Raw genomic sequence first — 16,853 nt, forward strand, 5'->3', positions numbered from 1 at the left:
AATGGATAAAGAAATTGTGGTTTATATACACAATGGAATACTACGTGGCAATGAGAAAAAATGAAATATGGCCTTTTGTAGCAACGTGGATGGAACTGGAGAGTGTGATGCTAAGTGAAATAAGCCATACAGAGAAAGACAGATACCATATGGTTTCACTCTTATGTGGATCCTGAGAAACTTAACAGAAACCCATGGGGGAGGGGAACAAAAAAAAAAAAAAAAGAGGTTAGAGTGGGAGAGAGCCAAAGCATAAGAGACTGTTGAGAACTGAGAACAAACTAAGGGTTGATGGGGGGTGGGAGGGAGGAGAGGGTGGGTGATGGGTACTGAGGAGGGCACCTTTTGGGATGAGCACTGGGTGTTGTATGGAAACCAATTTGACAATAAATTTCATATATAAAAAAAAAAAAAAAAAAAAAAGAAGGAAAAATAATCACCAACAACCTAACCTTTTCAATCTCCTAAAGGAGGCTGAAAAAGAACAAAACCCAAAACAAGCAGATGGAAGGAAATAATAAAGATAAATGATATAGAAACTAAAACAAACAAACAAACAACAACCCAAAACCCACTAGAATCATTAAATAAAACCAGGAGCTGGTTCTTTGAAAATATCAACAAAATTTATAAACCTCTAAGCCAGACTCATATTAAAAGGGCTGGGGGTGGGGGGACTCAAAATCACAAATCAAAGAGGAGAGGTAAAAACCAACACCATAGAAATATAAACAATTGTAAGAGAATATTATAAAAGATTATATGCCAAAAAATTGGACAACCTAGAAGAAATACATGAATTCCTAGAAACATAAAACCTACCAAAACTGAAGCAGGAAGAAATAGAAAATTTGAACAGACCAATTACCACCAATGAAATTGAAGCAGTAATCAAAAAACTAACAAACAAAAGTCCAGGACCACCTGGCTTCACAGGTGTATTGTATCAGTCACTTAAAGAAACTTGAATACCTATTCTTCTCAAATTATTCCAAAAAATAGAAGAGAAGGAAAACCGTCCAAATTCATTCTATGAGGTCAGCATTACCCTAATATTAAAACCTGATCAAGACACCACAGAAAGAGAGACCCACAAGGCCAATATCTCTGATGAACACAGATGCAAAAATCCCCAACTAGCAAGTAGAATCCAACAATACATTAAAAAAAATCATTCACCACCATCAAGTGTGAATTATTCCTGGGATATAGGACTGGTTCAATATCTGCAAATCAATCAATATATCACATCTATAAGAGAAAGGATAAAAACCATATGAACATATCCACAAATGCAGAAAAAGCATTTGACAAAGTATGACATCCATTTATGATTAAAAACACCCAACAAAATAGGTTTAGAGGGAATATACCTCACTAATAGAGGCCATATATCATAGACCCTCAGCTAACATTATACTCAATGCTGAAAAATTGGGAGGTTTTCCCAGAAGTTTAGGAAGAAGACAAGGATGTCCACTCTTACCACTTTTTTCAATATAGTACTGGAAGTTCTAGCCATGGCAATCAGACAACAAAAAGAAAGAAAAAAGGCATCTGAATTGGTAAGAAAGAAATCAGTAAAACTTCCACTATTTGCAGATGACATGATACTGTATATAGAAAACCCTAAAGATTCTAGCAAAAAATTTCTGGAAGTGATTAATGAATTCAGTAGTCAGAGCATACAAAATCAACGTACAGATATCTGTTGCCTTTCTATACACTAATAATGAAGCATCAGAAAGAGAAATTAAGAAAACAATTCCATTTACCATTGTACCAAAAATAATGAAATACCTATGAATAACCTTAACCAAGGAGGTGATAGACCTGTGCTCTGAAACTACAAATCATTGACGAAAGAGATTAAAGACAACACAAACAAATGAAAAGACTCCCATGCTTATGATTTGGAAGAACAAACATTGTTAAAATGTCCATATTACCCAAAGCAATCTACAGATTCAATGCAATGCCTATCAAAATACCTACAGCATTTTAGAATTTCACAATTCTAAAACTTTTATGGAACCACCAAAGACTCCAATAAGCCAAAGCAATCTTCAAAAAGAAAAAAAAACTGAGGTATCACAATTACAGACTTCAAGTTATACTAAGAAGGCATAGTAATCAAAACAGCATGGTACCAGCACAAAAATAGACTTATAGATCAGTGGAACAGAGTAGAAAGCCTAAGAGGCACCTGGGTAGCTCAGTAGGTTAAGCGTCCAACTCAGGTCATGATCTCACAGTTCATGAGTTCGAGCCCTACGTCAGGCTTTGTGCTGACAGCTCAGAGCCTGGAGCCTCCTTTGGATTCTGTGTCTCCCTCTCTCTCTGGCCTTCCCCCACTCGCCCTCTGTCTCATTCTGTCTCTCAAAAATAAATTAAAAATGTTACAAATTAAAAAAAAATCCTAGAAAGAAACCTGCAATTATATGATCAATTACTCTTCAACAAAGGAGGAAAGAATATACAGTGGGGAAAAAGACAGTCTCTTCAACAAATGATGTTGGGAAAACTGGAGAGCTACATGCAACAAAATGACACTGGACCACTTTCTTATATCATACCCCCAAATAAAAGAGAACACAGGCAGTAACTTCTCTGATACCGGCCATAGCAGCAGTTTTCTAGATATGTCTCCTGAGGCAAGAGAAATAAAAAACAAAAACAAACTATTGGGACTAAATCAAAATAAAAAGCTTCTGCACAGTGAAGGAAGCAATGAACAAAACTAAAAGGCAACCTACTAAATGGGAGAAGATATTTGCAAATGACGTATCTGCTAAAGGGTTAGTATGAAAAATACATGAAGAAATGATTCAACTCATCACCCAAAAAACATAATCCAATTAAAAAATTGGCAGAGGACACTGAGGCACCTGGATGGCTCAGTTGATTAAGTGTCAGATTTCTTGCTTTCAGTTCACGTCATGATGTCATGGTTCGTGAGCTCGAGCCCTGCGTCAGACTCTGCGCTGACAATGCAGAACCTGTTTGGGATATTCTCTCTGCTTCTCACTCTTTCTCAAAAATAAGTAAGTAAACATTTTTGAAAAATGGGCAGAGGACATTAACAGACATTTCTCTAAGGATATACAAATGGCCAAAGACACATGAAAAAATGCTCATAATCATTAATTATTAGGGAAATGCAAATAAAAACCACAATGAGATAATCACCTCACACTTGTCAGAATGGCTAAAATAAAAAACACAAGAAACAACAGCTGTTGGTGAGGATGTGGCAAAAAAGGAATACTTGTACACTGTTGGTGGGAATACAAACTGATATAGTCACTGTGGAAAAGAGTATGGAAGTTCCTCAAAAAGTTAAAAATAAAACTACCCTATGATCCAGTAATCACAGTACTGGGTATATACCCCGCAAATACAAAAAAAACCATGAATTCAAAGGGATACATGCACCCCTATGTTTATTGCAACATTATTTATAATAACAAAATGATGGAAGGAGCCCAGGTGTCCATTGATAAATCGATCAATAAAAAAGTGGTATAGATAAGAGGTAATATAGATACATACAATGGAATATTATTTGGCCACAAAAAAGAATGAAATCTTGTCATTTGCACCAACGTGGACAGAGCTAGAGCATATAATACTAAACCAAGTAAGTCGGAGGAAGATAAATTCCACTCACATGTGGAATTTAAGAAACAAACTAACAAATGAGAAAAGAGACTGACAAACCAAGAAACAGACCCTTAACTACAGAGAACAAAATGAGGGTTACCAGAGGGGAGGTTGGCAGGGTGAAGGGGATTAAAGAGTACATTTATTATGATGAGCACTGAGTAGTATATAAACAATTGAATCACTATACCTGTAACTAATGTAACACTGCATGTTAACTATACTAGAATAAAATTTTAAAAACTTAATAAAAGAGATACATGAATATGAAGGTTAATTTTAGGTGTCAACTTGACTGGTCACTGGGTGCCTAGACATTTAGCCAAACCTTATTCTGAATTTGTCTGAATCAGATTAACTTTTGAATTGGTAGCCTAAGTAAAGGAGATATGTTCTAAAATGGGTGGGTATCATCTAATCAGATGAAGACCTGACTAGAACAAAAAGGCTAAGTCAGAAATCCTTCCACCTGTTTGAGCTGGATAGCCGTCTGCTCTAAATTTTGGACTTGAACTGAAAAATCAGCAAGTCAGGGGGCTTGACCCTGCCAACCTTCAGATTAGAACTTGTGTGGTCACATCTCCTGGTTCTCAGGCCTTAAGACTTAGACTGAAGCTACACATTCAGCTTTCCTGGAGGTCTATCCTGTCAGCTGCCCACCTTGGGACTTCCCAGCCTCTATTATCAAGTGAGCCAATTCCTCATTATATATATTATATACATACACACACACAGCTGTTGGTTCTGTTTCTCTGGACAACCTTGACTAATGCAATGAGTTACATCAACTTGAATAAATCCTTAGACTTTAACATAAATAATCCATGAATCCTCTATTTCTACTGAGAAGATAAGGCAAGGGCAGGATCCCCGTTAACGATAAGATCTCACATTCATTGGACCATTCATTTAACATTCATAGTTTCATTTCCACTGCTCCAACAACCTGACAAATGGACAAAAGTGGTAGCAGCATTCACATTTTACTTGTGAATCTCAGAGGATAAATGACTTGCCCAAATTTACAGTTCACATATCTAGAAAGTTTCTATATTTAGACTTGAATATATTTAAGTCACATTAGTTTTATGATCTTATAACTAAATGCTGTATCTTTATATGTGTATATTAAATGGGATTTCATCATGTGAAGATGAAACCTGTGTCCAAGTCCAAATTCATTAGAATTTAACTATTTGAGTTATTAGTGTTTTAACACAGGTACTGTTTCTATTTAATTTATATCTTTAAAGTCTCTTCAAATATTTCTGGAAGTAGATTGAATAAATACACATAGACAGATATACTTTACAGCTTGACATTTTAAAATTGTGACTTATTGGGGTTTTCTGTTAACTTAAAAATGAAACAAGATAGGGGCGCCTGGGTGGCTCAGTTGGTTAAGTGTCCAACCTTGGCTCAGGTCATGATATCAGGCTCGTGAGTTTGAGCCCCGTGTTGGAATCGGTGCTGACAGCTCAGAGCCTGGAGCCTGCTTCAGATTCTGTCTCTTTCTCTTTCTGCCCCTCCCTCACTCATGCCCTGTCTCTCTCCCTCTCTTCTTCAAAAATAAATAAATATTAAAAAAAATTTAAATCATTGTTGCACTGTATGCTATTTGGATATAAATTTTAAAAATTAAAAAAAAATTAAAAAAATTAAAAATGGAACAAAGTCAAAGTATAAAAGAATAAAAACAAATATCTAGTCTTTTCTTGGGCATTCTGGAGATTTTTATCTCTTCTTGCCCCTTGTTTCCTAAACTTCCTAATAACCATGGCAAAAGAAAAAAAAAAAGGCAGAACTCAATAGTCTAAGCAATTAAGATATTTTTGACCTCAGCTCTGAAAAATAATAAATTGATGTTCTGGTCACATGATTTTTTTAGGGATTGCTTCCTGTTACTTGGAAAAATAACTATCCATGAAAATGCATGAACTCACATAGTACACTAATTCATTATGGCCTCACGTAGTATGTTTGATTCAACTGAAATTAAAAACAACTCTCTACTGCAGTGTTGGTGTCCTCTCCCACAAGCCAAAACTAGCACAAAACAGAAGCATGCTGAGTTGTTTCCCTCACAAATTTCTAAGACTCTGCTGGGATGATGACTCATACTCCCAAGTCATCCTGTAGTTTATCAGAATGATTAGTCAGGTCTCTACAAAATCCTGAATCTGAAGCTCAAGTGGAAAGGCCACACGATGAAAAAACTAAGGCAGTTTGCAGAGCTGAGTATCAGCAGTTAGCAAATATAAATAGAGGAGAGATTGGTCTTTCCAATGTGGGAAAGAACGGAGTCTTTTCAAATTGTGTAGAAAAACTCTAAGAGGAGAACAAAAATGCTGAGATGTTCAACTGCAATTTTACTTTTTTTTTTTTAAACAAGGTACAATTAGGGGCGCCTGGGTGGCGCAGTCGGTTAAGCGTCCGACTTCAGCCAGGTCACGATCTCGCGGTCTGTGAGTTCGAGCCCCGCGTCAGGCTCTGGGCTGATGGCTCAGAGTCTGGAGCCTGTTTCCGATTCTGTGTCTCCCTCTCTCTCTGCCCCTCCCCCGTTCATGCTCTGTCTCTCTCTGTCCCCAAAAAATAAATAAACGTTGAAAAAAAAAATTTAAACAAGGTACAATTAGGTAAGAAAAATGAAAACAAATGGCTTAACACAATGGAAAAAAAGATTAAATACAGAAAGACCTGGTAAAGGAAAAATTTTAAAGATGAATTTTTAAAAGCAGATCTAAGAGATCTGCATTTTGAAGTATATAAGGACTCAGCTAAATTTGTCTCAGGACAGTGATGTATAATTTTTTGTATTGTATGGGACATCAACAATTAAAGTCTGAAGTAAACAATCAAAAATGCTTTCAAATCAACACGGGAATATATAATGGGAGATCAAATCCAACCTATAACTGCTGTCAGTGCTTGATCTTTAGTTTTGATAGAAAGTAGATGTTCGGGGGAGAGGAAAAGTGATCCATATGCTCTTTTCTCCCTTGCATAAAGCCTTAAACAGCTACTTGACAGTGATAAATATCTTGCTTTTTGTGTTTTCTTAGTTGTCTGTAGAATATGTATCTCAGCAATTTGGTACGTACTTTATGAATAAATACCCTGTTCCCTGGTAACCTAATACTGATCAATCAGTGTTTATTAAGTAAGAAAAGGATGAGATCAAGGAGAGTTAAGTACTTGAGAGCACAATCTATTAGGCTTACAGGAGATCTGAATGAGTTGAAAATGGCTTGAGTTTGTCAAAGACTTCAGAAGAGACAAACAGTTCTCACTAAACCGTAGCATCTGGCTTTTCTTAATCAAAGGGTAAGTTCGCTAAAGAGGAGTGATTGCAGATCTTATATTAACACATCATACCCTGTTCTGTTGTAATTCTTATTTGTTAAAGGACAGGTTCTTAGGTAGATGCATAAATAAAATGTAGCTTCATTTTGATAGAAAAGACCCATATAAAACAATATTGCCAAAGTGAATACACACACACACACTATATGTGTGTGTGTGTGTGTGTGTGTGTATAGTTGTGTGCATATATATAAAAGTATGGAGGTTCCTCAAAAAGTTAAAAGGAGGACTACCTTATGATCCAGCAATTGCACTACTGAGTGTTTACCCAAAGAATACAAGAACGCTAATTCAAAGGGCTACATGCACAATTGCCAAGGTGTGGTAGCAGCCCAAGTGTCCATCCACTGATGACTGGATAAAGTAGTTATACAATGGAATATTTTTCAGCCTTAAAAAAGAACGGATTCTTGCCACTTGCAACAACATGGATGGAGCTGGAGAGTATAATGCTAAGTGAAATAAGTCAGAGAAAGACAAATACCATATTATTACACTCGAGAAACAAACAAGCAAAGGGAAAAAATAAGAGAAATTAAGAAACTCTCTTAATTGTAGAGAACTGATGGCTACCAAAGGAGAGCAGGGGTGGATGCATGGGTTAATGGGGATTAAGGAGTACACTTGTAATGAGCACTGGGTGACCTCTAGAATTGTTGAAATCACTATATTGAACACTTGAAACTAACATAACACTCTATGTTAACTAACTGTAATTAAAATAAGAGTTTAAAAAAAGCCACTCTTGTTGATTTTGTTTTGATAATCTGCCCATTAGTAAGTAGGGTGTTAATAATAGGGGTATAATAGTAATTGTATTACTATCAATTAGTTCCTTTCTTTATTAACTTTTTACTGTATTTGGGTGCTCCTCTGTTGTGTGCATTGATATTTACAATTGTTACATCTTGTTGGATTGTCCCCTTTATGATTATATATGTAGTGTTGTTTCTTGTTACAGTCTTTGGTTTAAAGCCTATTTTGTCTGATATTAGTATTTGCTACTCCAGCTTTCTTTTGAGATCGATTTGCATGATAAATGTTTCCCTATCACCTCATTTTCAATCTACAGGTGTCCTTTGATCTGAAATGAGTCTCTTATAGGTAGCATACAAATAGGTCTTGTTTGCTTATTTTGACAGACAGTGCCCACAAAAATGAGTACACAATTGCTAGAAGGACAGAGAGAAGGAAAGAATCCGAGGCAGGCTCCACAGTGTCAGCTTGCAGCCCAACACAGGGCTTGATCCCCGAAACCATGAGATAAGGACCTAAGCCAAAATCAAGAGATGGATTGACTGAGCCATCCAGCTGCCCCAAGATAAGTTTTGTTTTTAATGCACTCTGTCACTCTCTGTCTTTAGTCCATTTACATTCAGAGTAATTATTGGTAGATATGTATCTATCTTGTTACTTGTTTTGTGGTTGTTTTCGTAGTTTTCTCTGCTTCTTTCTTGTTCTCTTTCATGGTGTACTGGCTTTCTTTAGTGACATGCAAAGAATAAAGAGAAAGGAATCTAAGTATGTCCATTACTGGTTTTTGATTTGTGGTTATTATTAGGTTTGTATATAACATCATCTGCATACAGCCGTCTATGTGAAGTTTGTGGTTGCTTAAGTTTCAATGTATTCCTAACTCCTCTTCCTCTGACATTTTACATATATGGTGTCATATTTTACATCTTTTTACTTTGTGAATCCCTTCACTGATTTTTACAGATACGCTTATTTTTACTGCTTTTGTGTTTTCTACTTTTCCTGCTCTCCTTATGGAAACTCTGCATCTCCTTCTATTCAGATGGCCTTCCTGGATAGAGTACCGGTGAATGCAGATTTTTTCCATCACCACTTTGAATATATCATGCCACTCCCTTCTTGCCTGCAAAGTTTCTGCTGAAACATCAGCTCATTGCCTTAGGAGGTTTCCCTTGTATGTAACTGTTGTCTTTTGTCTTGATGCCTTTAAAATTTATTCTTTATCACTACTTTTGCCATTACACTTACTATGTGTTTTGGTGCAGACCTCATTGAGTGGATTTTGTTGGGGGAATCTGTTTCTTTTCCCAGATTAGGGAAGTTTTCAGCTGTTATTTCTTCAAATAGATTTTCTGCCCCTTTTTCTCACTTTTCTACTTCTGGGAAACCTACAATGCTAATGTTACTATGATGGAGTCACTGAGTTCCTGTTCTCATTGTGCATAATTCTTTTTTCTCTCACTTGCTGAGCTGGATTACTTTCCATCACTGTATTCCAAGCCTTTACTTTGTTCCTCTAGCCCGCTACTTATTCCATCAAGTGTACTCGTTTTTTTGTTTTGTTTATTGCTTTACTTTTTAAATGTTTATTCATTTTTGAGAGAGAGACACAGAGCATGAATGGGGGAGGGATAACAAGAGAGGGAGACACAGAATCTGAAGCAATTGCTAGGCTTTGAGCTGTAAGCACAGGACCCTACACAGGGCTTGAACTCAGAGCCATGAGATCATGACCTGAGCCAAAGTCATATGTTTAACCCCCTGAGCCACCCAGGTGCCCCAACCATCAAGTGTATTCTTAATTTCATTTATTGTGTTCTTCATATCTGAATGGGTCTTTTTTTATTTCTGTGTTGTGTCTCACTGATGTCATCCACTCTTCTCAAGCCCAGTGAGTATCATTATGATCATTACTTTAAATTCTCCATCAGACATGTTACTTATCTCCTATTTGTTTAGGTCTCTTGCTGTGATTCTCTCCTGTTCTTTCACTGGGGGCATATTCCTCTATATCCTCTTTTCCTAACTGTATCCATTCCTGTATTTTAGGACAGTCAGCCGTGTCTCTTGTTCTTCAAAGTAGTGGACAAGGCACACACTTTTAACAAGGTGATGTACCTGTCCACTTCCACAGGGGACACACAGTTCCTGCTAAGATTAGGCTGGCTGAAGCTGCTCTGCAAAATGTGGTCAGTACGGGGAGGGTGGTGCAGTTTTAACAAAGTGCATGTGACTTCTACAGGAGGTTGGGAGAGGCAGTGTTGGCAAGGGTTGCTTGCTGTAGTCTTCTGGGAGATAGGCCTGCAGGGCCAGGACTAAGGCAGGACCAGCTGGAGAGGCAGGACACCGTGTAAGCACAAGTGTAAGGTAGTGAATGCCTGCACAGTACTGGTTCCTGCAGGTGGATATATAATTATGCTGGGGGTGGGGGCAAGGGAGGGAATTGGTGCCCGCCAGCTCCTTTGTTCCTAGGTTAGTAACTAATGTTCCCTCTTGTATTCCTCAGGTGTTTTTCAAACAGCTGCTTCTAAGCTGTATCTCCTTGGCCTATTTATTGTGCTGTCCCTTAAAGGGCAGGGACTCAGCTTCCTATCATCCTCCAAGCTCTCTTAGAGCCAAGCCCACTGACTTTCAGAGTTCCAGGCTTTACATCCTGCTGGTAGTAAGAACTCATGAAATTTGGTCCCTCTGGGTTTCAATAACAAATGCAATGGGAATAGTCTGTTTCTTACCCTTCTCTTTTTTTTTTTTTAATTTTTTTTTTCAACGTTTATTTATTTTTGGGACAGAGAGAGACAGAGCATGAACGGGGAGGGGCAGAGAGAGAGGGAGACACAGAATCGGAAACAGGCTCCAGGCTCTGAGCCATCAGCCCAGAGCCTTACGCGGGGCTCGAACTCACGGACCGCGAGATCGTGACCTGGCTGAAGTCGGACGCTTAACCGACTGCGCCACCCAGGCGCCCCTTACCCTTCTCAATGCCTGCATATCCCTCCCTCTGGTGGCCATACCTGAAGCTCCCCATGTCTTTGCCCTTCCCACTCTCTTCAATGTGGCCTCTTCTCTACATTTGGTTAAGGACTTTGTTCTGCCAGGCGTGGGGTCATTTTTTGGGTTATGGGCATTGATGTATTATCTAGTTGTATCCATGTTATCTATTTGGGGTCCTCCTATTCTACCATTTTCCCCAGAACCCTCATATAATTTTGACTCTGATATCCCAAATGGAAGATATGCTAAATCATTTTAATGTTTTGAGTTAGTTATAGAAGACATGTTTACTATAAGATAAATGTCTATTATACAAATAGTAAGAGTTGCTTTTTGTTCTATATGCTCAATAGTAAAATGGTAAAATGAGTTATTTCTTTCCAAGGGAAATGAAATTCAGCCTGGCATTTTATTCATTTAGATTCTCTTTTGTAGTTTTCATTCTGTTTTCAATAATTACATTTTTAACAATTTGAGTATAGTGACAGATGGTAGCTGCAATTGTGGTGAGCATAACAGAGTGATTGAATCATTATGCTGTACACCTGAAACTAATTAACATGCATGTCAACTATACACAGATAAATTACTTTGAATTTAAGATATTAAACATACACCCACACACAGTGTTAATACCACAATCATTAAAAAACGTAGGATTACAACCATAGCAGAAATACTGATGGCTCATGAGGTAAGACATATGTGAACTAGTGAAATAATGACCCCTCTGGAATTAGGATTACTAATAATTAATAAACTTTATAGTTAATAACTGTAATATTATACTGCAATATTATAAAAATGCAACACTGATTTACCTTGGTCATTATTATAGTGGACAATAAGTTTTAGAAAAAATTCCTTATAGAAGAGTTAATTTATCTATTTTAAAAAACAAAATTAAAGAATCTAATATTCTCATCACTACTGATAATCTAAAAATGTAATGTCTATGACACATCATTTCTATTCGTGTGTTTTAAATCCCTCAAAATTCACTATGAATATATTAATTATGGAAATCACAGTATATAACATTTATAGGATTCCATGTATAACTTTAGGTTATATATATGTAATACAGAGTATGAATGAGATGCTTTTGTCTGATCCATTGTTTTTCAAATTTGAGGTTTCTATGTTTAACTATTTTCCCAAATAGTCTCAACAAATTTTAATCAACATATTTTAAGATGCTTAAATGGTATATATCCATGGTAATTTAAAACATTTTTTTCCTCGGGAGTATGGGTGAAATGGGTTGGGTGGACCCTGCTACCTCTGGAGTATCCATTTCACTCAATCTAATAAGTAAAGGTTAAGAAGAGAAAAACTAACTTTGTAAAAGAGTTAGAAGTCTAGCAAATAGCAGATAAAAATTAAATCAACTTTGTAATCAAACTGAAGCTAAGGTCAGCAAAACTGGCTATTCTGTATGTTTAAAAAGAATGTCCAGGGGCGCCTGGGTGGCTCAGTCGGTTAAGCGTCCGACTTCAGCTCATGTCACGATCTCACGGTCCGTGAGTTCGAGCCCCGCGTCGGGCTCTGGGCTGATGGGTCGGAGCCTGGAGCCTGCTTCCGATTCGGTGTCTCCCTCTCTCTCTGCCCCTCCCCCGTTCATGCTCTGTCTCTCTCTGTCTCAAAAATAAAAAATAAACGTTAAAAAAAATTAAAAAAAAAAATTTAAAAAGAATGTCCAGAGCTTACATCAGCATCATGGCAGGGTAACGAAGTTCTTCCATTTTACTCTTTCTTTTGAACAATGAGTTAGATATACATCTATGAACAGCAGCACTTTTGTGAGAAGTGTAGGATCCAGAATGTGTATCAGGAGACTAGGAGGAATCTCACCCACCTGTGCATCTAGTAATAGGCAAACAGACCTTGGTCTGGGCTGTGGAAACAACACAGCCAGCAAACCTGGCCCAACCCCTCTCACTAAAGTTATGAAAAAACCGGAGAGCATGGAGCTGGACAAATAGCCACAGAAGAGAGAGAATTTGCATACGTCCAGCCATCCCAAGCAGAGATTCTAGCATGTCTTTGGAGGGAAAAAAAAAAAAAAGTTTGGTTGCAATGGAGACAGTAAGAGGAATTTGCCCTAGGTACTTCACTCCCCACAACACGGCAAGGACTGAGTTATCCAGTAGTGGTAACCTCTCTAGCAGATAAAAAGGAGAGTGGTGAGTGAATGCCTGGCTAACCCAGTTGTGTGGAATGCTGCTTGAGAAACCCATTTCTTTCCAGCAGCAGTAACTGTGGAAAGGAAGACTGGAGAAGAGGCAAATAAGAATATCAAGACATTAAAGTGACAAGGTTCCTGCTAACTAAGCTCAAGACTTCAGCAAGAAATCTGCCCATGGTGTCTGGGAGCATCTCACCCAAGGATCTTCCCACTGGGTTCCTGGATACCTTTAGTGCCCTAAATGCTGAAGCCACACCTCACTCCACTCTGTAGTTGACTCCTTGTGCATATTCCAGAATGCAGCATTGAGAGCAGGTCTTATAAATGGAATACTATCAGAAAAACAGATTGGGAGCTGTGGGCAAAGGAGAAACCACCAATGTGAACTATAGCACTACCTTCTGTTAAACCCAGAGAGCAGAGAAAACCCTAAATATAAAAGCACCAGTAAATAGCATACCCCAACTGAAGGCAACTAGTCCAGATTTAAGGAGGTATCTGCTAGTTCAAATGTGAAAGCAGTGATCAAAACTATAAGAAATATGAAATATCAAGAAAACACAGCATCACCAAAGGTAACAATTTTTAAATTACCAAGCTCTGGTGCATGCCACTGAATGACATTCAAAATAGCTATTAGAAGAAATTCGATAAATTATAAGAGAACTCAAAATGACCATTCCATGAATTCAGGAAAAAAATACATGAACAAAATGACATACTTACCAAAGAAATATAAATCATAAAAAAAGAACAAAGAAATTCTGGATTTGAGGAATTCAATGAATAAAATGAAAATTGCAATAGAAAACATCTGCAGTAGAGTACAGCAAATGGAAGACACAATAAGTAAATAAGAGGACAGGGATTTTGAAATAACTCAATCAGAGCAGGAAAAACTAAAAGAGTGAAGAAAGTGATTTATGAAATTTCATCAAAAGAACAAATATTGAAAAAATTAATATACTGGAGAGAGAAAAGGGTGAAGGGGACAAAAAGTTTACTTAAATAATATCTGAGAACTTCCCAAAGCTGGGGAAAAACTTGGGCATCCAAGCTCATGAAAGATAATACCTCAACCTGTTATCTCAATGTAAAAAGACATTACCTAGGATAACATAATGAAACTGGGAAATGTCAAAGATAGAAGAGAATCCAGGGAAAAAAGATTTTAACCTACAAAGGAACCCTCCACTAGGCTATCAGTAGATTTCTCAGGAAAAATCCTACAGGCTAGGAAAGTACTGAAGAAAAGAATTACCAAGCATGAATACTCTATATGGAAGAATACTCTATATGGAAGTTACCTATATGGAAGTTATCTGAAGTTATCCTTCAGATATTGAAGGAAAAATAAAGAACCTCATGAAAACAAAAGCTTAGGAGTTAATCACAACTAGACTTGCCATGAAAAAAATTCTAATATGAGAGTATTAAGCTGACAAGAGGCTAATCAGCAACATGAAAACATAGGAAAGTATATAACATTGGTAAAGGTAAATATACAGTCAGACTTCAATCTATAATAAGATCGTGTTTAACCATTTAAAATTAAAAATAATTCTAGCTACTTTAATTTAATGAATACAAAATATAAATAATTCTACCAAAAAAATAAAACATGGGAGTAATAAGATGAAGATTTTGTAGGCAACTGAATTTAGGCTGCTATAAGCTTAAAATTGGGCTCTTTTATCGGAGATGTTTTACATAAACCTCTAGGAAAAACCTAGAATAGATTACTAAAGACAAAAAAAAGGGGGTGGGGTGGGGAACAGAGCTAACCACCACAGAAAAACACCAATTGACAAAGGAAGTTAGAAACAGAGAAAAAGAAAAAATGGAAATCTAAAACAACCAGAAAGCAATTAATAAAATGTCACTGGCAAGTCCACATATATCAATAATTGCGTGTAAATGGATTTAATTCACTAATCAAAAGCCATAGACTTGCTGGATGAAAAAAAAAAAGACCCAATTACATGAGGCCCCCAAGACTCACTTGAATTTTAAGGACATACATAGGTTCAAAGTAATGGGATAAAAAAAAAAATTTCAATGCAAATAGAAACCAAAAGAAAGTGTGTTTAGCTATACTTACACCAGACAAAATAGACTTTATCCAAAAATTTTAATAAGAGACAACAGTGGTTACTGTATAATGATAAAGGTATCAATTCATGAAAAAGGTATATTTGTAAATATATAACTACCAACATCAGTGCATATAAATATACTGAGTAAATATTAACAAGTCTGGAAAGAGACAATGCAGTAATAACAGGGCTCTTCAACACCCTAATTTCAGCATTGGGTAGATCATCTAGATAGAAAATCAACATGAGGTGCCTGGGTGGCTCAGTTGGTTAAGCGGCCGACTTCAGCTCAGGTCATGATCTTGTGGTCTGTGAGTTCAAGCCCTGAGACAGGCTCTGTGCTGACAGCTCAGAGCCTGGAGCCTGCTTCAGATCCTGTGTGTGTATGTCTCTCTCTCTCTGCCTCTCTCCCACTCACTGTCCTCTCGCTCTCTCTCAAAATACATAAACATTAAAAAAAAATTAAAAAAAAAAACAAAGTAACATTGGACTTGAACTATACATTATACCAAATGGACTTGACAGTTACAGAACATCCTATCCTACAGCTGTAGAATGCACATTCTTCACAATTTCACATGACATTGTCTCCAGGACAGATAAGATTATAGGACATAAAATAAGTCTCAACATATGTAAGAAGACTGAAATCATATGAAGTATATTTTCTGATCACAACAGTATGAAACTAGAAATCCAGAGGAAAGCTTAAAAATCTACAAATATGTGCAAATTTAACACAAACCTCTGGATAACCCATGGGTCAAAGAAGAAATCAGAAGGGAAATTAAAAAAATTTAAAAAAGGAAATACATCAAAACCTGTGGATGCTGTAAAACAAGTTATCAGAGGGAAGTTTATAATGATATGTGCATATGTTAAGAAAACAGATCATAAATGAACAACCTAACTTTATACATGAAGACTCTAGAAAAAGAAGAACTGAGGTTTCTGGGTGGCTCAGTCGGCTGAACATCTGAGTCTTGATTTCAGCTCAGGTCATGATATCAGTGTTGCGAGATCTAGCCCTGCATTAGGCTCTGTGCTGATGTGGAGACTGCTTGGGATTCTCTCTCTACCCCTCCCCTGCTCACTCATTCTCTCTCTAAATAAATAAACAGACATTTTAAAAAAGAAAAATAACTAAGCGCAAAGTTAGCAGAAGGGGAAAAAAAGCCAAGAGTTTTTTGTTTTCTTTTTTAAGAAAAAAAAAATGGACAAACCTTTAGCTAGACTCATCAAGGAAAAAAAAAAAAAGAGAACTCAAAATCAGAAATGAAAGAGAAGTCAGAAGATGCTCAACATCATTCATCATCAGGGAAATACAAATCAAAACTATAATGAGATACCACCTCATATCTGTTAGAATGGCTAAAATTACAACACAAGAAACAGGTATTGGTGAAGATGTGGAGAAATGGGAATCCTCTTGCACTGTTGGTGGGAATGCAAACTGGTGCAGCCACAATGCAAAACAGTATGGAGGTTCCTCAAAAACCCTAAAAATAGAAGTGCCCTATGACCTGGCAATTGCATTACTATTTACCCAAAGAATACAAAAATGCTGATTTTGCTACAAATTGCAGCACTATCGACAATAGCCAAAGTATGGAAAGAGCCCAAATGTCCATTGACTGATAAGTGGATAAAGATGTGGTACATATATACAATGGAATATTACTAAGCCACCAAAGAATTGAAATCTTACCATTTGCAACAAAATGGATGGAGCTAGAGTATATTATACTAAGTGATATGAGTCAGAGAAAGACAAATGACATATGATTTCACTCAGG

The 16,853-nt window shown here is 36.9% G+C and overlaps 1 protein-coding gene across 11 annotated transcripts in view; it reads right to left on the reverse strand.

Annotated features, from left to right (window-relative positions):
• NOL4 (nucleolar protein 4) overlaps positions 1-16,853 on the reverse strand; it is a 436,192-nt gene that overhangs the window by 37,384 nt on the left and 381,955 nt on the right. The window contains exon 11 of one of the 11 annotated variants that reach the window (XM_086682708.1): positions 8,369-8,508. The exons of the other annotated variants lie outside the window; for them this stretch is intronic. Coding sequence (XP_086538834.1) covers positions 8,429-8,508 — 80 coding nt within the window. The 3' untranslated portion in view covers positions 8,369-8,428. Of the gene's footprint in view, positions 1-8,368; positions 8,509-16,853 lie in introns of those variants that run through there. 11 annotated transcript variants of the gene reach the window in all.

This window comes from Puma concolor, chromosome D3, assembly GCF_028749965.1.
Source record: "Puma concolor isolate L17-30 chromosome D3, mPumCon1.1.hap2, whole genome shotgun sequence".
In the NCBI taxonomy this organism is placed as follows: domain Eukaryota; kingdom Metazoa; phylum Chordata; class Mammalia; order Carnivora; family Felidae; genus Puma; species Puma concolor.